Source organism: Microtus oregoni, unplaced genomic scaffold, assembly GCF_018167655.1.
Source record: "Microtus oregoni isolate MIOR12 unplaced genomic scaffold, Mior012 000008F_ref0000371, whole genome shotgun sequence".
NCBI classification, from domain to species: Eukaryota; Metazoa; Chordata; class Mammalia; order Rodentia; family Cricetidae; genus Microtus; species Microtus oregoni.
Window position 1 is genome coordinate 8,442,106 of NW_024543067.1, and position 24,691 is coordinate 8,466,796.

Here is a 24,691-nt window from a genome sequence, read left to right on the forward strand (position 1 = left end):
CATTCCGGAATTACAATACATTTTTTTTCTTTGAGGTCAGAGACTAGATATCTCATGCTGTGTGTGAACTACACAATCTCTGATGCAAGCACTCAACTTCTTACGTAGCTCCAAGGCAGAGATACTGTGTTAATGAGTGAGTATATTGGTTTTACATCACATTTACATCTTATGTGTCTACCAAAGGAATATCTACATATCCCCCCCCCCCCCCCCCAGACAGGGCTTCTCTGTGTAGCTTTGGAGCCTGTCCTGGAACTCGCTCTGTAGGTCACGCTGGCCTCAAACTCAGAGAACCACCATTAGGCTACATATACTTATTTTTATCCTCACTTTAAATAGAGAAGCTAGTAACTAAAATTCTTTATTTGAAAATCCTCAAGTGCTGATAATTTCACTTTTAAGGGTAGGATTAGGGGCTGGAGAGATGACTCAGAGGTTAAGAGCACTGACTGCTTTTCCAGAGGATATGGGTTCAATTCCCAGCACCCACATGGCAGTTTACAACTGTCTGTAACTCCAGTTCCAGGGAATTTGACATCTTTGTATAGACATACATGAAAGTAAAACACCAATGTACATAAAATACACAGAAATTTATAAATCTTTAAAAATGTCTTGGGGAAAAAAAGGGTATGATTAGAAATAAAGGCTCTCCACAGCATGGTGGTGTAGGGTTAAGACAGCCCCTTTAGGGGGCGGGGTTTGCCTCGGGCGAATGCCTACAGATAAATGGGCACGCCAAGGCCGCAGCTGCCATTTCCTTCCTACCTCCTGTGACAAGCGGGAACTTCGGCTCTGTGTTTATCATTAAAGTGTAAATATTCTTTAGTATCTGCATTGCATTTATTTACGCCGATACACAGTGGCACATAAAAGAAGTTGGCAATAGATGAGAACTATGGAGTTTAGAACAATTTTGTAGCTTTTGCTTTTCCCAAGACACATATTACAGATTAATCATCAAAAGAACTTATTAGATACATACGGGATGTTGGAAAGATGTAGAGTGGCTGACGGCGGGAAGATATTCTGGAAGTTCTTTGAGCCGGGCTTTTTAAAGCGATGCAGGGGACTATTGCTGAAGTCCTTAGTCAGACCTTGGTCTTCCTGTCCCTCTCTGGGGAGCTGGACTGCTTGGTGTTTGGACAGTGTAGCACGAAGTACTTTTCCATAAAGTCTCTGACCACTTAGATGGTTCATTGCTATAGAACAAGGAATAAAATGAGGAAAGTTTGAATATTGAGATTCTTAATAATATGTTACCATTTTTTTCATTTTCTCATTTATAAGTTTGAGCTCAGGGGCTGGAAAGATGGCTCATAAGTTAAGAGCACTTGCTGCTTTTCCCAAAAATAACTTCTGAGCAGAGTGCTATAAGAACATATAAGGCTTGCAAGGTAAGCAAAGCATTTTTGTAAGACATCCGAGTAGTTATAAAAAAGAATATTCTAGCTTCTCTTCAGATCATATAATTTTTCAGATTTTACAAGAAAAGTGAAGACCCATAAAGCCTCATGACAAGTAAGGTTTATTAGTTTAAAGTGAATGGGAAACCCTGGAGTCCAAACTGTAAACACTGAAAGTGTGTTATGTGTTTTAGATAATGAACTTCAGAGCTTCGAGTACAGCAGATGCAAATAAGAAGGGAAACACTATCAGAAAGTGCTGCTGCAAAACCACATCCCTCTCAGTTCCACACTGCCCACCCTTAGGGAAAATCCACATGCAAAACGGGCATCACCACGGTCAGTACCGAGCTGAGCTTGACTTGCGTCTGCCATCTGCACCAAAGCGTTTTCTTTCTTGTTAAACATGATCTTCACTCGATGGACATCACCATACACTCCTAATTAAAACACAAACCACTGCATTTACATGCCATCCCGTCCTAGTAAGTTTCACAGCTTTCTCTCTCAGGTATCTTGTCAATACATCATTCAGTATAAACCCAATGAACTGACTCCTCCTTACCTCTTCCTACAGCTAGTGTTGAACAGCCCAGGCAAAAGATAAAAGGGAGCACTATGCACACAACTGCTCCTCTCCACACCCACTTCTGACATGGTTCTTAAAATCTTTCACCTAATCGCCAGCACCTTTGGAATTTATGGCCTAAGCACCCCTCCTCATTGTCCACTTCTTCCATTCTCACAACTGTTATGAGTGTGCACTGAAAAACTACCCTAACATCTTCTAGCTCATCTCATTACATGAATTTAATTACTAGTAATTCCCAGAGTGGGTCCTCTATCACAGAAGAAAGGCAAAATAATTAATCTGGGTGTGGGAAGACAATGAAACACTACAGTTTATCACTTTTACTCTACAAAAATTAATGAGGGTCTACAATGTAAAAAGCATTCTTTCATTTTCCTCTGTCTAAAGTACTGTAATACACTGCAGTTTCCACAGTATATAAAAGCAGAGCTCTGTATAAAGGAACCTCACTATACTTGTAATTCAATAAGAAAACAGCTATGAAAATCTTCAAAGGAGCCAGGCGGTGGTGGTGCACACCTTCAATCCCAGCACTCGGGAGTCGGAGGCAGGCGGATCTCTGTGTGAGTTCGAGACCAGCCTGGTCTACAAGAGCTAGTTCCAGGACAGGCTCCAAAACCACAGAGAAACCCTGTCTCAAAAAACCAAAAAAAAAAAAAAAAAAGAAAGAAAAATCTTCAAAGGAACAAATGAGAGAGGTTACTAACACCTAAAGATAACTTTTAACCTAGAAATGGATTTAAAAATTGAAAACAACAACAAAAATCAAGTGTTCTGAATCTACTGCCCCTCTCAAAAGTAGAGGCTGAAGGAGGCATTTCTAAAAACAAAATATAGAGCTGGGCATGAAGGCACACGCTTGATCCCAGCACTGAGGAGTGGCAGAGGCAGGTGGAGCTCTGCGTTCAAGGCCAGCATGGTTTACACAGAAAATCCCAGGATAGCCAAGACTATATACAGTGAGACCCTGTCTCAAAAAAAAAAAAAAAAAAAACCCAAACAAACAAAAAAAACACAAAATCAAACACCCTGTAACCAAATAGATACATCTAATTTGTTCTTTAAGACATGGGAGACTTCACTTTTTTAATGAAGGCATATTTTACTCTTAAAGAAGACCTACTTCAGACAACAGGTCATATAAAGATACAGTGTTAATTCAATATTATACAACCATTAATTGCATGTGCTACTATTAGCAGCATTGACAGTGACTGAAGAGCATAAGTGGTCTCTTAGGTAACGGAATAATTCTAAAGCTGGACTGTGGTGATCCTGAGCAACTGTGAACACATAGTAAAAACTGGAGCTTGAAACAGTGCCTGACAACCTGAAGGTCAATCCTGAGTTTGACCTTCAGGACCCACAAGGTAGAGCCCACTCAAGCCAGGTTAGCTTCTGACATTCAAAGGCACGCCACAGCACGCACTTGCTCTGTGCTGCTTTGAATGATAATGGCCCCAATAAACTCACAGATTTGACTATTTGGTCAGATCTGACTACTTGGTCACCTGGAGTGGTACTATTTAAAAGGATTAGGAAGTGTGGCCTTGTTGGAGAAAGTTTGTCACTGGGGGTGGGCTTTAAGATTTCAAAAAGCCCATTCCAAGCCCAGATTCTCTCGCTCATCCAATTGCCTGTGGATTTAAATGGGTTAATTTTAAATGTAAGAGTGAGCTAGTAATTAGCCTGAGCTCTCAGTGTGCTTACTGAGAGCAACTGCAGGACAGGAAAGCTCCGCCAGCGACTGTTTGAGAAGGCGTGTACCCTCCACGTCTCCTTGGCTGGCTCTTCCGCATTTTTCACAAGTCAGCTAACATTTCTGCTTAGTCAGCTAGATAAATACTCCCTGCTTTATACCACCACTTACAAACTTAAGTTCCCCGATCATAATCTTTGCTCTATCTTTAGTGTCAAACATATTACTAAGTATATAAAACTAATCAACAAATATTACTGGGCTGGAGAGATGGCTCAGTGGTTAAGAGCATTGCCTGCTCTTCCAAAGGTCCTGAGTTCAATTCCCAGCAACCACATGGTGGCTCACAACCATCTGAAATGAGATCTGATGCCCTCTTCTGGCCTGCAGTCAGACACACAGACAGAATATTGTATACATAATAAATATTAAAAAAAATATTACTAAATGAATCATATGTGCTCATTTCACAGCTATAGATGACACTAAAAACAAACAAAAAAGAACTTACCAAATAGGATAAAAAGTCCATGTGGTGTGATAAACTGAAAAGATAACACAAAATATAACTAAATAGAGCCCAATTTTAAAACAAGTTTATTTACAGTGTAATAAGGACAGTTTATTCTGTTAAAGCACTGTTTTGTTTCTATATATTCTGGTGATACATTTTATTTAAAATCCTTAAAACAGATTTAAGCATTTTAACACAAACCTAGACTACATGTAAGAACCCACCATCCCACTTCTTTCTTTTTTTTTTTTTTTTTTTTTTTTTTTTTTTTTTTACCACTATACAAACGAGGACCATCCCACTTCTTGAAAGACAACTTAGACCACTTCTCAACTTACATCAGGATTGAGGTTGGTGACAAGCAGAACAGAATTCCCTGGAATGCCACTTGTCCCAGGAATGGCCATCCTTCCAGTGACAGCAGAGGAGGTGAGTGTGAGGGGACCAAGGGCTCCAGGAACAGCTGGGACAGACAGACCTTTTAAAACACAAAAATATCCTCTTACATTATAGTTATTTGGAGAATAACATTTGATAGATACAACTTAAGCAAAGTAATTGAACATTTTAAAAAAAGTATACAGATTATCATAAAGGCTATCAAAGAACAGCTTTTCTTTCCATAGTCTGTTTGAAAGATGAGTTCCTTATTTGTTGATATTATTTTTAATTAATACCATTCATATTGGCTCTACATAGTAACTGGACTCATTGGTCTTAAAAATCAATTAAGCTTCACAGAAAGCCTATCACCCAGGACCACTTTTCTATCCAGTACCTTCATGTCAAGTGGATGTAATTTTCATATTGACCACAAATAAAATCAGCTATATATTTTACCTAATTTTTATATGACACACATATGTAAATATATTACAGATATTAATATATAGTCCTTCAACCAAAGTATCAAATGTATGCTTACATGTGAAAATATTTTTAACTGTGTAAAGTGCTATATATACAGATTATAATCAACAATAAGTTTATCTTGTTTTAGAATTTTTACTGCCCAGGATATTCTTAAACTATGGCAAAGGATTATGTATCGACACTATATTTAAAACAGCACTTTCTCAGAAGTTCCACTACTTCTACCTTTGCTTTAAAAGAACTTAAGGACATAGGAACCTCTGGGACTATAAAAGGAGCTATCTATCTTACTGTACCTGGAATGAAAGCAAGGCCTCGTGTGTTAGGCACACACACCTCCTGTCTCATTTTAGCTCTTTTGGTTTAACATTTTATATATTTATCTGATTGCTCTAATTTACATCCTGCAATTAAATTGCAACTTGAAATTCACCTTATTTTGTTTGACAATATAAGAATTTTAAGACTGTGCAGATGGCATTCTCCAATTGAATGCCCTTGGAAGGGAGGGGGCGAGGGATAGGGTCACTTTATATCTCTGGCTGGCCTGGAACTCTGAGATCCTCCTACCTCAGTCTCCTGACTGCTATAAATGAAGGTGTGCAACACCACTCCTAGCTTGAATTCTTTGTACAGGAAATTTTTTCCTTCATATGATCTATTTCCCATGCCCTTCTAATTCACCTTGCAATTTTTGCTACTATGTATAAGTCAGTCATATATCCACTAAAGGTAGAACTACAGTGATGTCAGAGTCCCCTCTGTATGCAGTGATTACCATAATGAATAAAGAAACTGCTCTGGACCTAGAGCAAGGCAGAACTTAGGTAGGCAGGGAAAGCTGGGCTGAATTCTGGGAGAAAGAAGGGAGGAGTTAGAGAGAAGCCATGGAGCAGCCGCCAGAGTCAGACACGCCGAAAATTTGCCAGTAAGCCACCGCTGCATGGCAACACACAGATCAATAGAAATGGGTTAAATTAATATAATAAGAGTAAGTCAATAAGAGGCTGGAGCTAATGGACCAAGCAGTGATTTAATTAATACAGTTTCTGTGTGATTATTTCGGGTCCAAGCTAGCCGGGCGGAAGGGAACCAATAAGTGACCTCCCTCCAACACTACAGTGTGTATGTATGTGCTCTGCTTAGCTTTATAAAGCTTATCAAATTAGAAGCATTCATTGGCTTTTTCATCCCCCCCATGTAAATTATACTGTTTTAAACTTACAGTGTTGTAAATGAGAAATGTAATATGTAAAATCAGATTCATGGCATACACTTCTTAATCACAAACCTGTTTATAGACACAAAATTACCAACTATATGATCAAATAAAGTCATAATCAAAGCCAGGTGGTAGTCCACACCTTAAATCCCACTATTCAAGAGGGCAGAAGCAGGAGGATCAATGTGAGTTCAAGGCTAATCTGTCTACAGAGTGAGTTCCAGGACAGTCAGGACTAGTTCCCTTTCTTTATTCCTATTATAGGGGAAAAAAATGCATTTCTTGAAATAAATGACACTCATACCCTTCACTGATAAATACTCTTCAGAACTCATGAATGGTTAAACATTGTTGTTTACATTTTTATTGTCTATGCTGCCTTCAAAGTGTCGAAGAAACAAAGACAGTAAAAACCAGGTCTGTTCACATAACAAGCTTATCAATAAGGAAAGCAGCAGATCATATACACCATCTAGCAACCTGATAAAGGCTAGTTTAATGTAATTAATCCATAGTTATTTGTGCCAAGAGAAATTGAGTGATTTAAAACAAAATACTGAGTGCACAGTGAAACTAGAGAACTGTTTGTGAATAGAAAGATGCTTGACCATACAAGTTACTCCATGGTTGTTACACCTTAAGGCCTTTATTTTAAATTGTTCAAATTTTGGTGAGCTCCTAGAAAACAAAGAATTTCATTTAAAGAAACATCTCAAATTCAACCTGAAAGGATTCACCTGTAGCTTGAGGAAATCCAATGGTGGGGGCAAATCCAGCAGCCCCTGCATATGGAGAGGAAATTATACCTGGTGCACCTGGGAAGAAGAGAGGCTATAATAAATACAGAGAGGCTAACTATGCTTACCAACACAATATGAAATGCCTATATAAAAATACATTATAAATGGAACTGAACCATTATGGAATCATAGTTGTTCAGTAGGTAATCCGTAAAGTATAAAAGCCTTGCTATCTAGAGAGGTTGAGCCCTTTCAACTGGGTTCAAGGATGAAGAACAGAGCTTATCTATTAAGTCTGGACTAGGCTAAGATTCTGGTGTTTATCTAGAGGCATTTTTTTTTTCCTGTATGAAAAGCCATTAAGTGTTTGTTAAACTGTAATGTACTGAAGTAGTACTGGGATGATGAGAAGAAATAATGAAGCTGGACATTATGGCACAGGCTTTTAATTCCATTACTGAAGCAGGAGGGTCATGAATCTAAGGTGTGATTTTGTTTAAACAAACAAACCTGAGATAAATTTTTGTCATTGAAATGTTAAAAGATACAAGTATGAATTACAGAGATTCACATGCCGAGGGTCCTCCAGGTATATAATACAGCAAGTGGACTAAGGAAGCACCACAGAGACTTTACTAGGATGGTTCAGAGAAGACATCTCTGGAAGTTAAGGGAAAGTTTGAGCTAGACAGTATGTTACTGCAAAGTATGGTGCTGTATATTTGGACAAGCAATGCCACTCTTTCCTTAGGAAGCCTGGTGACAGTGTCAATAAAACAGGAGTCGGTTCCAAGGAAAGAATCAAGTGTGAAATGACTGTAAGATACTCAACTGGAAACAGCATGGCAAACTCGGAATTATTATAAGCAACATACAGACTTGTAATTATGCTGACTTAGCTTTGAGTGCCTACAGACGAAAGCTCCGGTTAAAAGGGCATAAGACAATAGGATGGTCAGGCCTAAGGTGAAGGGAGGAAAGTATCCTATATCCTATAGAGAAAGACAACAGCTTTAGAATGGGAAAACAGTGATCCCTGGAACCTGATGAAATACACTGAAAATGTGAGAAGGCCTTTCAACAGAAGTTACACAAGAAATAAAGAGAAGGGAACAGTTTTCAGGGACTAAAAAGAAATGAGATTGCAAAAAATCCAAGCAAAGAAGGGGCTGTTTCCATTTGTATTTCCAGATGGAATAATCTGTAAGAAATCAGCCTACGTATTTTTTCATCTTATTAAGAGATCACACAAAATCCTAAGAAAAAATGGTTGGAGACCATTAATAGTCACTTATAATAATTAAGAACAGGTAATCTGTGCTCGCTTCGGCAGCACATATACTAAAATTGGAACGATACAGAGAAGATTAGCATGGCCCCTAGGAAAAAAAAAAAAAGAACAGGTAATCTGCACGCATCTGAAAAATGTCCCATGACAGAAACTAAGCTAATACAAATTAAGACAATACCTGCTTCAAAGCCATCATGCACTATGGAAAGTTTTCCCAACTAAAGAAATACTAAGTAGCCTGGTGTGATCATTCCGCATTATATATCATGTACTTATTTACTACATTTTTTTTTTAAAAAAAAAATAGCATTAAGAGGAGGCAAGACGGTTAAGACAGTAAAGTGCTTGCCTTGTATTTGATCTCCGGAACTCACATTAAAAAGCTGAGCCCACTACCCTAAGCCCTCCAAAGACAGATAGAAACAGATACTCAGCACTGGCCAGTCAGCTTAGCTTAACTGCTGAATTTCACACCAGTGAGAGATCCTGTCTTAAAAAGAAGGTAGATGAACCGGTTGATGGTGGTGCACATCTTTAATTCCAGCACGCAAGAGGCAGAAGCAGGAGGATCTCTGTGAGTTCAAGGTCAGCCTGGTCTACAGAGTGAATTCCAGGACAGGTATAAAAGTTACACAGCGAAACAGTCTTGAAAAACCAAAAACCAAACCAAAAAGAAACAAAAACAAACAAACAAAAAACCCAAAACAACAAAATAAAAAAGGTAGATGGTGCAGATGGTGCCTCCACAGGCAAGTACATATTTGCACATGCTAGTAATGTTGGGGGTATTATTTTAAGACGTGTTACTTATGTTTATGTTGCACTTGTTGCACTCTGTGAAGCCGTGATCCTCTGCCTGTCTATAACACTTGCTAGTCTAATAAAGAGCTGAAAGGCCAATAGCAAGGCAGGAGAAAGTATAAATAGAAGAAATCTGAGCCGGGCGGTGGTGGCGCATGCCTTTAATCCCAGCACTCGGGAGGCAGAGGCAGGCGGATCTCTGTGAGTTCGAGATCAGCCTGGTCTACAAGAGCTAGTTCCAGGACAGGCTCCAAAACCACAGAGGGGGCTGGAGAGATGGCTCAGTGGTTAAGAGCACTGCCTGCTCTTCCAAAGGTCCTGAGTTCAATTCCCGGCAACCACATGGTGGCTCACAACCATCTGTAGTGAGGTCTGGTGACCTCTTCTGGCCTGCAGATATACACACAGACAGAATATTGTATACATAATAAATAAATAAATATTTAAAAAAAAAACCACAGAGAAACCCTGTCTCGAAAAACAAAACAAAACAAAAAACAAAACAAAAAAAAAAAAGAAATCTGGAAGAGAAGGAAGACTGAGAGAGGAGGAGGGCTCAGGGGACAGCTACACAGCAAGCCACAGAGTAAGAAACAAAAAAAAGGTATACAGACATAGAGAAAGATAAAAGTCCAGAGGCAAAAAGTTAGGTGGGATAATTTAAAGTCAGGAAAAGCTGGCAAGAAACAAATCAAGCTAAGGCCGGGCATTCATAAGTAAGAATAAGCCTCTGTGTATAATTCAATTAGGAGCTGGGTGGCAGGCCACTCCAAAAAGCCAAAATAGTAAAAAGAGTAAAACTACAAGTAAGTACACACACACAAATACAAGAAGTGCCATTAAAAGTTTTCATTATTGACTTGGAGAAATGGCTCAGTATATTAGTCTGACAATTTTCAAGTTTTTAGAAAAAAATAGCAATATATTATTTTTGTAACTGCAAAATTTCTAAAGTTCTATTTGGTTTAGATACTGCAGTATAGGTATTAATTTCCTTATTTTGACAAATGAATTTTATTTATGTAAGAATACTGATTGCCAAGCATGTTGGCTCAAACCAGTAATCCTGATTAGAAGGCTGAGGAAGACTGCTGTGAGCTCAAGGCGATCCTGGGCTACCCTGTCTCAAATACACAAAATACACACACACAAAGGATATCTTTGTTCTTAGTAAACATTCAGTGAATATTTAGATGTCAAGTCTATCATATTTGTAACTTATTCTCCAACTGTGTCAAATGGGAGAGAAAGCTATAAATATACATAAATACAACTGGAAATGATAAAGTAAATGAGGTGTGATGCTAACAATTGAGAAAGTTATTTGTGATATTCCTACAGCTTACGTTATTTTAAAAACAAAGCCACTTAAATTAGTATAAACTTTTAGAATATAAGTAATAATCTTTTGTTTTGAAAAAATATTTGTTTTTTGAAATAGGCCCTCTTCATGTAGCCAAGGATACCCTTGAACTCACAATCCTTGTCTCAGCCCCCTGGGTACTGGGTACATAAACTACCATACCAGCAGGTATAAGTAAATACCATTATTTAAAAGAAAAAAAAGATTTTTTTCAAGAGCACTTAATTCTGCTTAGAAATCTGCATATTTAAAATCAAGGTTACCATTAAGATAAATAATTAAAAGTAAATACGTAGCTTTTGGGTAATATTAATGTACTAATGTTAGAAAATAACATGAAACGCAATTTCATACTTCTAGGTGTTTTGTGAAGTAACAGAATTATTTCATATTAAGGTTTAATATATGGGCATATTCCTTTAGAACATATGCTTTTCTTTAGAAGTCCCAAGAGAACCCAAGAAGAAAAAGGCTAACATAAATAAGTAAAACTTGTAACTTCAGAAAATTTGCTTTGTGAATGAAAAAGGAACTACTCACCAAAAGCAGCAGCCATAGGAGGTTCAAGGGGTGGCTGACCATCACCAGTAGGAAGGTCTATGCGAGTAAAGTCTCTGCTTTTGTCATTATTATATTTCACATTAAGGCTGGTGAGTTTGGAGAAGTCAATACGCAGAGTGCAGCATGCATTATAGATATTCTGGCCATCCAAAGCCTAAAGTAGATGAGACAGGGACTGGTGTTTTGTCAAGACCACACAACTCACTGAGCAGTCTCTTCTTTGAGACAGCAGCAATCCAACATTAAGCAAAGTGCAAAGGACAAAATGCCAAAGACTTGGGAAGTTTACTTTTATTATCTGAAGTGGTCACACCAAATGAAAAAAGAAAATATAAAAGCTTGGAACTATTGCATAAAATCATAGAAACACTATCATGGCTACTTTGCCCACAGTAAATATTTAAAGGCGTTAATTTCATACTTCAATTTCATTTTAGTATAATTTATACTAAAATGAATATAAGGTATTGATGAAACACCACTGTAAATAGTATGCTAATCATAATATATAAATATATGTAAATTTGCCATTTTTTTTTGTACTTGCTTTTTTGAATAAAACACAAAGGGAGTCACTTGTGACCAAAGATCAGTAATCCGTCCCTTTACTATAATAAAATTACCAGTGGGCTACTTGTGGCTACGGTCTGCTTTCACAAATAGTCAAATTTATAAAAACAGACACAAAACCCAAAGAATATGGCAGCTGTATAATGAACAAGCAGCTGGAGGGTGCAGTAGATGAAAAGGCTGTATTTCCCAAACAACAACAAAGCAAAATTAAAGTTGACGAAGCTCTCCAAGAGCGCTGTAGCTAATGATCACGTGTTTTATTTTGTCTCATTAAAACAAAACCAAAGATTCATGCACTTAAAAAATAACATAAATAACAGCACCATATTTCTTAAGTTTTAATGTCTTTAATAATTCAGAGCTCAATAACAATGAGAGTTGAATATGGTTATAAAAGTAGTGAAATCAGGGGCTGGAGAGATGGCTCAGTGGTTAAGAGCATTGCCTGCTCTTCCAAAGGTCCGGAGTTCAATTCCCAGCAACCACATGGTGCCTCACAACCATCTGTAAAGAGGTCTGGCACCCTCTTCTGGCCTTCAGGCATACAGACAGAATATTGTATACATAATAAATAAATAAATATTTTAAAAAAAAGTAGTGAAATCAATCTCTGCCTGAATGGAGACAAGTAAATGAAACCACAAGGTCAAATATCTGCTTAGCAGTCAGATTGCATGAGGAGTGCTATGTTTAAGTACAGATTTTAAATGTGACGAACAGCAATGGGTCTCAGAGATCTGAGACATAAGACTAAAGCTGCTTCCAATGGGAAAGCAGTAAGTTTTAGCTTAGAAGGGAACAATACAGCTTACAATGATATGATCAAAAGGCAGATTTAATTAAACACAAGATAAACTGGAGCAAGTGAGATGCAAAGGTTCTTCAGATGTCTCCAAAGCAAATGACTAATAATAAAAAAGTATAATTACCATTTTGGCATAATGTGCATTCAGTGGGTCAGCATACTGAAGCAGGGCTTGAAACTGATTATTCTTTGTAAAGGTGATAATCTTCAAGACTGTGCCAAATTTAGAAAATATCTGAAAAAAAGGGTTTAAGACAATCTCTTGTTCTGTAGCTCAGTCAAGCTTCAAATTCATGATCCTCTTACCTCATCAATGAGTCATATTAATATATAAAATACAAATAATTTTCTCCACTAAAATTTCTGGGACAAAAATGTCTCAAAACAAGTATAAGATGTTAATATCTCAATACCTATGCATGATCCTGGCACACAACAGGTACTCAAACATTTAACTAAATTTTTGTTTTGATTTGTTTTGTTTTTTCGGGACAGTTTCTCTGAAGCTTTGAAGCCTGTTCTGGAACTCACTCTATAGAACAGGCTGGCCTCAAGGTCACAGAAATCCACCTGTCTCTGGATTTCTGGGATTAAAGGCACGTGCCGCCACCACCCACAATTTTATGGTATGTACAAATGGTACAATTCTAACAGAAGGATATAATAGCAATAACTGATAGTTTGATACAATGATGCTCACCAGTGTATGAATTAAAACAAGAAATCAAATGAGTCAATGATTAATTTCACCCCTGTTAAGTCACCAGCTACTTCTGGAGGCTTTTAGAGGCAGAAACAGGAGTTCAAAACCAGGCTTGATCAAATTACAAGATACTTTAAGTACTGGCAAGTTAAAGAGCAATAAAAATTTCTGCCTTTATTAAGGCAATAAACAGGCAAAGGAAACCATGTTTGGTTATATATTATAAGTATTAAAAGAAAAATAAGAGGAAGTGAGATTAAATAGAGTGCACATTAGAGCAAAATTCAAGCCAGCTCCAACTCCTCTAGCAGGGTGGTGGTTTGAGTAAGAACGGCCCCTTGAATATTTGAATGCAGTCACCAGGGAGTGGTACTACCTGAAAGGATTAAAAGGACTGAGAGGTGGGACCTTGCTGAATGAAGTGTCACTGGGGGTGGGCTTTTTTAAAAAGTCCATGCCAAGCACAGGGTCTCTCTTTTCGCCTACAGATCAGAATGTAGCTCTTAGCTACTGGTCCAGCACTTGCTTGCATGCAGCCTGGTCCACACTGATGATCAGGGGCTAAACTATAAACAAGTCCCCAATTAAATGTCTAAATGTCTTCTTTTATAAGAGTTGCTATGGTCTTGGTGGGTGAATGAGATACAGTGTTGAGGGAGCGGATTTAAAGTAATGAAGACTTTTTAAGGACAAAACATTTGAGATGACCAAATGATGGACATCCGCCAATGAACTTTGTAGAATAAGTATGACAAGCCCAAGAAACAGAAAGGGAAGTAAAGATAGGGCTAAGCGGGAGAACAGAAAACACAGAGATAGACAGAGTTCCAGAAAAGCCAAGGTGTTAAAGAATAATGTTAGGTACTGTGAGTAAGTAAATGAAGAAACACTTGTATGTGGCACCTAAGAGCTTTGGTAAACACTTCCCATTGCACTGGGAAGAAGTAAACAAGGACTTCTGTAACTAAAGACTGAGTCTTACTCCAACTGATAGTTTTGAAAATTGAAAAGTCCTGCTCACATAGGAGTCCATAATCTTCTATATGAAAAAGAAGGTCTGCTACTACTTGGGGGAAATGGTAACTAAACTATAGGTCATGACCTCATGAAACTGACTAAGGTACCTGATGGGGGTGGCAATGTTGAGTCACAGAATCAAAACTATCTTTTCTAAGATATATAAAAGCTATTACTATTACAGAAGCAAACACAAATACTCTGCTGATTGGTCACAGAGGTCATTATCTTCATGAAATAAACAGTAAAAGACCAGTTACAACTCAAGCCTCCAGTGTCTTGACTGTTAAAATGCTCCTCTTTCAATAAACAGAAAACAAATTTAATAGAATAATGAAAATAGAAAATAGAATAATGAAACCAACTACTAAACCACTTTTAGGGAGGGACACCGGTAGCTACAAACACCACTGTTTAAATTCCCTAGGAAACGCTTCCCAGGTACACTTCATTTTAAAACTGGTACTCAATTATTGAAAGGAACACATTGGTACTACTAATTCCGTATTTATGATTTATATTCATAGCGAAGAACACATTGGGAAATGAGTAAAAGTCCTAACATAAATTGAAATGCTGATGATGGAAATTAAAAGAGTATCTAAGGGCCCAGCTTATTTATAATGTTTGAGTTTAGGGAAGATGTATTTCAGTGTTTGAATATATACACACCCACCTCACAATTCTTCAGTCATATAGATTCAAAGGCACGTGTGGTAGTTTGGATGAGCATGCCCCCAAAGTCTCAGATATTTGGGTACTTGGTTCCCAGAAATTGGTATCAGGGAGTGGACTACTATGGTGACAGACCTGACCATGCTGGCTTTTTTTTTTCTTTTGTGAAAGACTTTGGGGTTCTGATTTAGAAAAGAAACTCTACACTGTTAAGTAGAGGTTAATGGGCCATTTTAGTAGATAGCTGTGCAAGCCTGGCTTACTGATAATATTGTTCCCCTCAGACCATTTTTGTGATATTTTTGGCTGAGACTGTGACCACTTTCTGCCCTTGTCCTAAAAATTTACCTGCAGCTAAATTTAAAACTAACAGACTAAATCGGTGATGTGGCTTACGCGCCTTTAATCCCAGCACTCAGGAAACAGAGGCAGGTGGATCACTGAGTTTATGGCCAGCCTAGTCTAAAGAGCTAGTTCTAGGACAGCCAAGGCCACACAAAGAAATCCTGTCTTAACAATCCCCCAAAATAATAGACTAATTTCTTTAAGGGAGGAAATTCCAAGGCAGTCTAGTATTGCCAGCTATGCGGTTATTAGTAATCACACATATGGAGATCTACAATAAGAGCAAGCAAAACAAGAAGTATAAAATGTACAGTTTGAAGAAAAAAAGAGCCTCAGGAGCAAGGCTTATGCTGAGAGATAAGATTAAAGGAGAAAGAGAAGAAAGGAAAACAAAAGTTGTTTGTAAATGTAGTTCAAGGGGGCCTAGCTTCAGCATAAAGTGAGCAGCTAAACACAGCAGTGTCATCCATGTGGTTCTGGCTTTAGAGTCGTGAAAGAGGCATGAATAAAGATTGTGGGATCTTCTTATAGAGTTTAGGAGAAACCACGGAAGCCAGGAAATGTGTGGCAGGCAGGACAGGCCCCGCACGAAGGCCCTGAGAGGGCAACAGTTGTGAACGGCACTGGAGATAGCAAGAGGTTAGACATGCTGGAGCTGTAAGATATCTGCCAAGGAAAGCTTCACATGGCGAATGAAACCAGACCAAGTAAGAGACGCACAGTTGGAGGGATGGAGTCATCTAAGTTCTCTGACACTGGACATGGAGCTATAGGATTTTTGGAATTAGTCCTCCTGGGTTTCAGTCTTACTCTGGTTTATTTTTTCCTCCCTATGCCTCCATTACTCCCTTAGGGAGTTATTCTGTGTCACTACATAATTTGTTTTCTGGTTTTACAGGGGATTAAAATTAGAGACTTTAGTCTTAAGAGACTCTGAACTTTGGACTTTTGAACACCATGCTTCAAGGTGGAAAGGCTCCACCCTAACCAGGCAGCTGCAACACTTTGTCTGGCCTAAGAGGTTCTCTTTAACTGCAAAAGACTCCACAATCCTTTTACTCAGGGGCCCTTCATAATGCTAAAGCCAGAACCCTGTGGTTAACACTGTCCTAGTCAGCTGCTTCCTCGGGATGGAGCCTGACCCACTTGAACCACATGAGACTGAAAGATTACGGGATCGTTTGATATTGGATAAAATGCATTTTACATTATAAGCCACAAGTCTATAGTGGCCAGAGTGGACTGTGTTGGTCTGAAAGACAATGGCTCTTATAGGTCCTACAGGCATTATGTTTGAGTATCCCCGTGTTGGTGAAACTGTTTGGGAATGATTAGTAGGATGGCTTTATTGGGAAAAGTATATTCAGTTTTACTCACTAAAAAATTATGTAAGTAGGTGACCCTCCATTTGTAAATTTTAAATATCACTAGTCCTATTTAGTGGATTATCTTTGATAAGACAGCTTACATCTATTAGCAAATTATCTACAAAGATTACACTGAATATAAGTGATTACCTAACAATGCATATCATATATCTGTGTATGTACTAAAGCTAACTTCCCTTCAAAATTTACACACACACACATATTTGGGGGTGGACAGGGTTTCTCTGTGTAGCTCTGGCTATCTTCAACTTACTCTGTAGGCCATGCTGGCCTCGAACTCACAGAGATACACCTGCCTCTGCCTCCTGAGTGCTGAGATTAAAGGTGTGCACCACCACTGCACTGCCAAATATTTTTATTTATGAGTGTGTATGTGCACCATGATAATAATAGACTAAGAAGCCTCTGAAACTATAAGCAAGCACCAAATCCAACATTTTCTTTTATCAAGAGTTGCCTTGGTCATGATGTCTCTTCAGAGTAATCACTCTGAAGAATAATTCCATTTTGTTGGTTTTGATGTGGGATTTTGTTATTAACAAGCCATTACATCTGGTTAAAATTAGAATTTCTCACCCACTGTTTTCCCTCCAGTGTTTGGTATCATTATCATAATTATTGGTACGAGGAACTGAACATTAAGACCGCATGCATGAAAGTTCTTCATGCCACATGGGCTCTACAATTCAGCTACATCCCAAAACTTGCCATTTGATGCATCTTTGTAAATCACAAATTCCAAACTAGGCTGGGTGTATTAACATACCGTTCAATACCAGCACTCAAGAAGCAGAGACAGCAAATATCTCTGTGAGTTTGAGACCAGACTGGTCAATAGTGAATTCCAGGATAGGGTTATAAAGGTCAATTCCCCTCTCAAACTAAATAAAGGAAGAAACTTAAAGGGGGGGGGGGGGGGGCTGTCAAAAATACCTGACACAATTTCTTCTATGCAACAGGGTGGTAAGTCTTATTATTTAAGCAGATAATGAAAAGAAAATATCAACCAAATTGGTAAGGAACAGATTTAGGGTGGGGGAGGGGGAGGAGGTTACTGTATGTAGTGTTGCTGTGCTGTAGCTCACTGTGTAGGCCAGGCTGGCCTTGAACTCAGAGAGCTGCCTGCCTCTGTCTCCCAAGTGCTGGAATTAAAAAAAAAAAACAAAAAACAAAAAACAAAAACAAAAACAAAACAAAAGGGCGGTGGTGGCGCACACCTTCAATCCCAGCATTCGGGAGGCAGAGGCATGTGGATCTCTGTGAGTTCGAGACTAGCCTGGTCTATAAGAGCTAGTTCCAGGACAGGCTCCAAAACCACAGAGAAACCCTGTCTTGAAAAACAAAAAACAAACAAACAAACAAAAAAACAACAACAACCAAGTGCTGAAATTAAAGTTCTGTGTTATCACACCCAACTTAAAAAACAGATATTAACTAAATTTAGGGAATCATAGTCGATTCTTCTTTCAGAAGAGTTTCTTCCTTACCTGATGAAGAACTTCCAAAGTGACAGGGTAAAATAGGTTTTCAATAATTATCCGGAGCACAGGACTCTGCCCAGGTAGCACTGTGCCTTCACTGGAAGGAGCTCCAGGAAGGGACAGGTTTCCTGACTGTACAGCACTGACAGCCTGCAGTGCAGCTTGGGCTCTCTAGAAAACAAGCCAAAACAAGAAAAAAGAAAAATTACCACTTTTGATCACAGAAGCAGTGAATGGATCCTGAAGCCGAGATGACATAAAACAAAAACAAACTCGTTTCCATACACTTTATCTGGATGCACATCTCCCAACTTATAGAACTTAAGTTTTCAATTTGCTTATCGGTCTTTCTTTTTTTAAAGATGGGGCTCAGGAGATGGCTTGACCAATCAAGTGCTTGTTATATGAGCATAAGGACCTGAGTTTGACCCTGAAAACTCACATGAAAAAGCCAGGAACAGTGGTGCATGCTTTTAGTCCCAGCATTATTGCTTAACAATTCAGTTCTAAACCCTTTGGATGGCTTAAAATAAGTGTAAATATGACTGGTCTGTGAGTGGGGAAAGCAGGCCTGCCACAGAATATCATCAACAAGCAGAGGAGCAAATCCATAGCCAGGGCTGCCTTGCAAAGGGAAACCAGGACCGAAAAAACAGGGAGGGAGGCAAGGGGTATAGGGGTGTGTGTAAGTACCTTCAATGTTAATGTCAGCTATCACCTGAAGAGCATGCTGGAGCTCAAGGAGTTAGAAGGGTGCCCACAACGATATAGGAAGCCAGTGCAATGAAGATGACATGAGCAGGGTGAAGAGGTCCGTGGAGAGGGCAAGAGGCTAGAATGTGATCAGGCTAACCCATCACTCAGCCTGGCATGGAGTGTTAGCGTACAAGCAAGCTTCTAATATATTTCCACTGAAATGAAATAAGGAATTCTAAAAAGCGGCTGGTTCAGAGCTGTGGCAGGAACTGCAGAAGGCAGGTGTGAAATAATTTTGATTTTGTAGTATTTTTGTTAACTTTCCAGAATGTAGAAATCAATAAAATTATAAAGGTGGTATGTCAAAAGGATACAGAAGACAACTTGAAAGGATTCCTACTGGCCCAATCCAAGAAATTTGAGCATCAAAGGTCATCCATAAAATAAACAGAAATGCTTTTAAATCCATAATGCTAACAACTGACAGTTAGTAAAGAACAACATTTATGATATCTCCAAATGCCTGTGAATGAGATATTATTTCTTCCCTCTAAGTTGGGCCCTCCATATCTGGAGGCACGACAACTAAACAAAGGAAAAAACTTCCATCTATACACACACTCCCTAGTAAAATAACAACTTTGGGGTTTCTGTTGGAATCAAGTCTTGTTATTATGTAGCTAAGGCTGGTCGGGAACTTGTCATCCTCCTTCCGGAGTGCTGGGTATTACAAGGGTGTATCAGCACACCTGGCAGAGTATTACAACTAATTACACAGTATTCACGCTGCACTGGGTATTTTAAGTAATCTAAGAGGCGATGTAAAGTATACACAGCAATGTGTGCTTATGGTACATACAGCTATTGCACCATTTTATGTAAGAGGCTTTAGCATCCTTGGACTTTAGAGTGAGAGTCCAATAACAGCTAAGCAACCTACCACCCTTCCCAAGGAATAAAAGGAGAAGTATAGGAACTCCATAGTACAGAAGTCTAGCAAACATGACTGTGTCACTTCTAGATGTATTTGGCAAAGATACATACCCTGAATTGAACCAAAAGGAAATATAAGACCAACAAAAGTTGAGAGACATTTTGGGAAATAAACTGCCTTTCATTTTCAACCATGTTAAGGACATCAGATTAAAATAAAAGAATCAGTCTAAAATGACTAGAAAGACATAAGCAAACGGAATGCATACATGAACCTAACTATACCAAGTATTATTAGGACAATGAGCAAAACACAAATGGGATCTACAGATGGCAGGAGTAATGTACCAATATTTAGTTTTTCTTTTTGGAGTCCAGAAATAGGTAGTGAACTCAAGGCCTCATGCACACCAGGCACCTGAGCCTTTTTGGGGGTACTTTTTCACTTCAAGATAAAGTCACACTAAGTTACTTGAGCTGGCATTAAAATATATGTGGGGTCTCAAAAAACCTTGAACTCATTATCCTCCTGAGTAAATGCGATTACAGGTCTGTGTCACCAACCCAAACCGGTGTTCACTACCTTATTCTAGTTGGTAGAAGAAACACCCACACCCCCATTTGTAGGAAGTATACACAAAACAGTCAATACTGAAGGACCAGGTGGGTCATACACTCACAAAAAAGGCCTGAGAAATGTATTTTTTCCATTTGTAACTCCCTCAAAACTTACACTAGTTAAAGATGAAGTGAAAGGATAGTAAGTACCACCTGCTCGATCGTATAACATTAACTGATTTAGGGCTGAACTTCTGGTATTGGAAAAAAATTGGTTTACTCTTCCCTAAGGAAGACTTTCTTTAGCTCTCAGCATTCCTTAGTGCCGTGGTTCTTGGTGCGTGATGGAGGCCTTGTGCACCTCACCCACAATGGAGACAGGGTTTTATTATACAGCCATAGTGCTGTGTGATATTAAGCTCTTTGGACTCTTTTTCAGGGCCCGCCACCCAGCTCCCACATGAATCACACATGGAGGCTTATTCTTATAAATGCCTGGCATTAGTTTGGCTTGTTGCTCGCCAGCTTTTCTTAAATTTTCCCAACTACCTTCTGCCTCTGGGCTTTTCATCTTCTTTATGTCTTACTGTCCTTCTTACTCCGTGGCTGGCAGGGTGACCGGGTGGCTGGTGCCTGATGTCCTCCTTTCCTTGTTCTCTTTTTGCCCCTTACTGCTTGCTCCTTCTCCTTGTTTCTCCTATCTATCCTCTCTGCCTTCAGGCCCACCTATCCTTGCTCTTGCCTCATTATTGGCCATTCAGTTCTTTTTTAGGACCATCAGGTGTTTTAGACAGGCAAAGACTCACAGCTTCGCAGAGTTAAAAAATAATGCAGCCTAAACAAAAGTCACACACCTTAAAATAATATTTCCCAACACACAGCTAGCCTCAAACTCAGTCTAGTGCTGAAATTACAAGTTCTTCATACTAGCCATATTTACTTAAGAATGTTAATAATTTGAAAATTGTGTGTGCATCAAAACAAAAAAATTTACAAATTAAATATGGTTTTCATTTTCATACACTATATTCAATTTCAAACTATTAGTCACAGAATTGCTAATTTAAACAATTGATGGTAGTTTTAATTTTTTGCTTATAATTTTTCTAATGTGAAATGCTTGAGTGTTTAGCTTTTTGTTACAATGAACTTTGTTAAAATTAAAAGGACATTTCTCAAATTTGGGAGCCTTTTACTTACTTTCTGTATTCTTAACTCAACAACCCCCCCCCCCCCACCTTGGTTTTTTGAGACAAGGTTTCTCCATGTAGCTTTGGAATCTGTCCTGGGACTCTGTGGAAAAGGTTAGCCTCGAACTCACAGAGATCTGCCTGTCTCTGGGATTAAAGACGTGCACCACCACCACCTGGCAGCAAATCCCATTTTTTCACACTTGTATTTGTTCTTTTTCTTTTATATTTTGATTTTTTTCAGAACAGGGTCTGGAACTCATTATGTAGAACAGGTGTTCTTGAACTCAGAGATCTGCCTGCCTTTACCTCCCATGAGCTAGAATTAAAGGCATGCACCACTCTGCCTGCCTATGAATATGCTCTTTGTCTATTTTAAACAGTTAATTCCTTCCTTACAAGTTAGAGAAAACCTCTTTTTAATATTCAGAATGCTTCATAAATCTGTATGTGTGCAGAGGCCATACAAATCTCTGCATAAATTCCAACATTAGTACACATGCTGAAGTGACCACAATCCTTTTAAAAATGCTAGTCTACAAACATTTTAATAATGGTTTTTTATATAATGCAACTTTTTTACATATCAGATAATACAAAAAACGCCCAATGTTTAGTTCCCAAAGCAACATCACCGCTAACAACAATATGTGAATTAGCCAAACATTTTGTTTCCATTATTACTTCTCAAAACTATTCTCTTATAGCTAATAGCGTGGGGTCCTAGACACCACTCCCCCAGTCTTGCTTTAAACATGACAATCTACCCCATTTACTACACTGTGAGCGTCTCAGTAAGATTTTATTAGAAAATGAGGATGGTGGTGCTTTTACAGTTTTGAAAACTAACTCAGATTCCATTTGGATCCATGCGTTTGAATTTGAATTGATGTGTATGGAGTGGAGAGTACCGATCAAAAAAGAATCAAGATTAGAATCAACAGGAAAATATTGTATGAACTGCATTCTACACACTCCACAAGAGAGACATGGAAGCTATTAATCAGTGCAATCCTACAGCCAACAGATTCTTATGATAAAGTCAGATTTTACCCTGTTCAATAAAACAGCTATCAGCCACAGTAACTGGGGAGCTGAATTTTTTAAGTAGCTAAATATAAGTCATTATTTCTGCACTGGGTGTTACAGTTCTGGAGTACCTGGGTAAAGACATTATCATAGTGGGCATTCCTCTAGTGTAAAAAAGATTAAATATCAAAAGCATGTGCAACTAAAAACAAATTTGATCTCACTTAATTCTTTACTTATGATGTCAACAATCATTCTATTAATTTTAATTCTACGTGAGTGGTCGCTACTGGTAGTTTTGCTGCTATTGATCTTCTTCACTTTTTCTCTTTGACAGAAAAATAAGAGACTCAATGGTACATACTGCCTTAGTCACTATAGAACATTCAATACATTTGCACTGGTGCTCACAGAGCACTGATTCAAGCTTTCTAAATAACTAGCAAGAAAGTGAAGACAGGCTTTTAAAGTGGGGTATGGTGGTACACACCTATAATCCTAGCACTAAGGAGACAGAGGCTGAAGTATCAAAAGCTCAAGAGATGGGGGGAAGAAGGAGCAGAAGCAAAGGAAGGAATGAAAAGATGGAGGAAAGAAAGGGGGAAGGAAGGAAAAATACTTCTGAACATAAAAACTTGAAGGGGATGACAGTGAAAAATATGATATATATATATATATATATAGGTTTTTTTCGAGACAGGGTTTCTCTGTGGTTTTGGAGCCTGTCCTGGAACTAGCTCTGTAGACCAGGCTGGTCTCAAACTCACAGAGATCCGCCTGCCTCTGCCTCCCGAGTGCTAGGATTAAAGGCGTGAGCGACCACCACCCGGCTCTGATATATATTTTTTTAATATTTATTTATTATGTATACAATATTCTGTCTATATGTCTGCAGGCCAGAAGAGGGCACCAGACCTCATTACAGATGGTTGTGAGCCATCATGTGGTTGCCGGGAATTGAACTCAGGACCTTTGGAAGAGCAGGCAATACTCTTAACCACTGAGCCATCTCTTCAGCCCAATATATTTTTATAATCATAAGATTTTGAGCTTTTTGTTTTGTACCAAGATACGGTTTCATGGTGTAGCCAAGGTCAATTTTGAATTAATCTTGCTACCCCAGTTTCTCCAGTGCTGGTTATAAATATGCATATAAATACAGACATACATATAAATTATGTAACCACACCAAGTTCTTAGTAGCAATTTTTAACTAAACAAAAACATTTAAGCAAAACAAAAAATGTTTGAAGATAAAAACACTTCTGATGTTTAAAATTATAAGGCAATAAAATTACTACTGTAGGATAAGATTTTTAGACATTTGAGCCAACAATTCTAGAATGATTGTACTATTAATATGGAAAATAGAAGCAGTATAATCAAACAAGCACAAGTACTGTGTTAAGTTTCAGTGGGGAGATTTATTTTTTATAAAGCTTAAGTGTGCCCAAGGGAACAGGGTGGCACACACTTGTAATCCCAGCACTTAGAGGCTGATAAAGGAGGACAGGAGTAGGAGGACAGCCTGACTTGGGCATCATAGTGAGTCCCTATCTTAATAAAACAAAACAAAAGTATCTGTGATGTGAAGAATACATTTCCAAAGTCAAAAACATGGACCAGCATGGAGTGAATACTCTAGTCTTTTAATTTTAATAATTATTTGAGAGAACATTTTAAAGGTAAAATCCTTACAAAATCACTTCTACAGATTCATAAACTATTTAATAAGGTCAAGAAAACCTCCAAAGGAGGTTTCAAATTTTGTACTTCACAACACAATTACATTTAATAATTATAATTTTTCTGCAAATCAAGGAGGTGGAACTACTTTATATCAATGGTTCTCATCCTTCGTAATGCTTTAATACAATTCTTCATGTTGTGAACCCCCACCATAAAATTATTTGCTACTTTATAACTGTAATTTTGTTCCCGTTATGAATCGTAGTATCTGTTTTCTGATGGTCTTAGGAAACCTCTATGAAAAGGTAGTCCGACCCATCAGAGGGTTGTGACCCACATGTTGAGAAACTTTAACTTCATAAGGACTTGAACAGTTGTCTACTGCTAAGAGTTGCATGCATGCTTTGGGGATATATCTTGATACTCAGAGAACAAAAAAAGGAAGAAATGTGAATCTATCCACTTCCTAGTTTTCAGAATAAAAACAAACAAAAAACTCAACATTTTTAAATACATGGGACAGGTACTTTCCATTTTGATTTAA

At 38.3% G+C, this 24,691-nt stretch overlaps 1 protein-coding gene and 1 non-coding gene across 4 annotated transcripts in view; one reads left to right on the forward strand and one right to left on the reverse strand.

The window, feature by feature from the left end:
* Window positions 1-24,691, reverse strand: part of Ptbp3 (polypyrimidine tract binding protein 3) — an 81,413-nt gene that overhangs the window by 7,791 nt on the left and 48,931 nt on the right. For all 3 annotated transcript variants that reach the window (XM_041656749.1, XM_041656748.1, XM_041656747.1), the window contains 8 exons: window positions 18,059-18,223; window positions 12,568-12,678; window positions 11,045-11,219; window positions 7,047-7,124; window positions 4,553-4,692; window positions 4,212-4,245; window positions 1,757-1,849; window positions 989-1,205 (listed from right to left, as the gene is read on the reverse strand). In XM_041656749.1, the coding sequence (XP_041512683.1) occupies window positions 989-1,205; window positions 1,757-1,849; window positions 4,212-4,245; window positions 4,553-4,692; window positions 7,047-7,124; window positions 11,045-11,219; window positions 12,568-12,678; window positions 18,059-18,223 (1,013 nt within the window). The remainder of the gene's footprint in view (window positions 1-988; window positions 1,206-1,756; window positions 1,850-4,211; window positions 4,246-4,552; window positions 4,693-7,046; window positions 7,125-11,044; window positions 11,220-12,567; window positions 12,679-18,058; window positions 18,224-24,691) is intronic.
* Window positions 8,367-8,469, forward strand: LOC121452054. Its single transcript, XR_005974790.1, has one exon. It is a non-coding gene; the product is annotated as a U6 spliceosomal RNA (small nuclear RNA).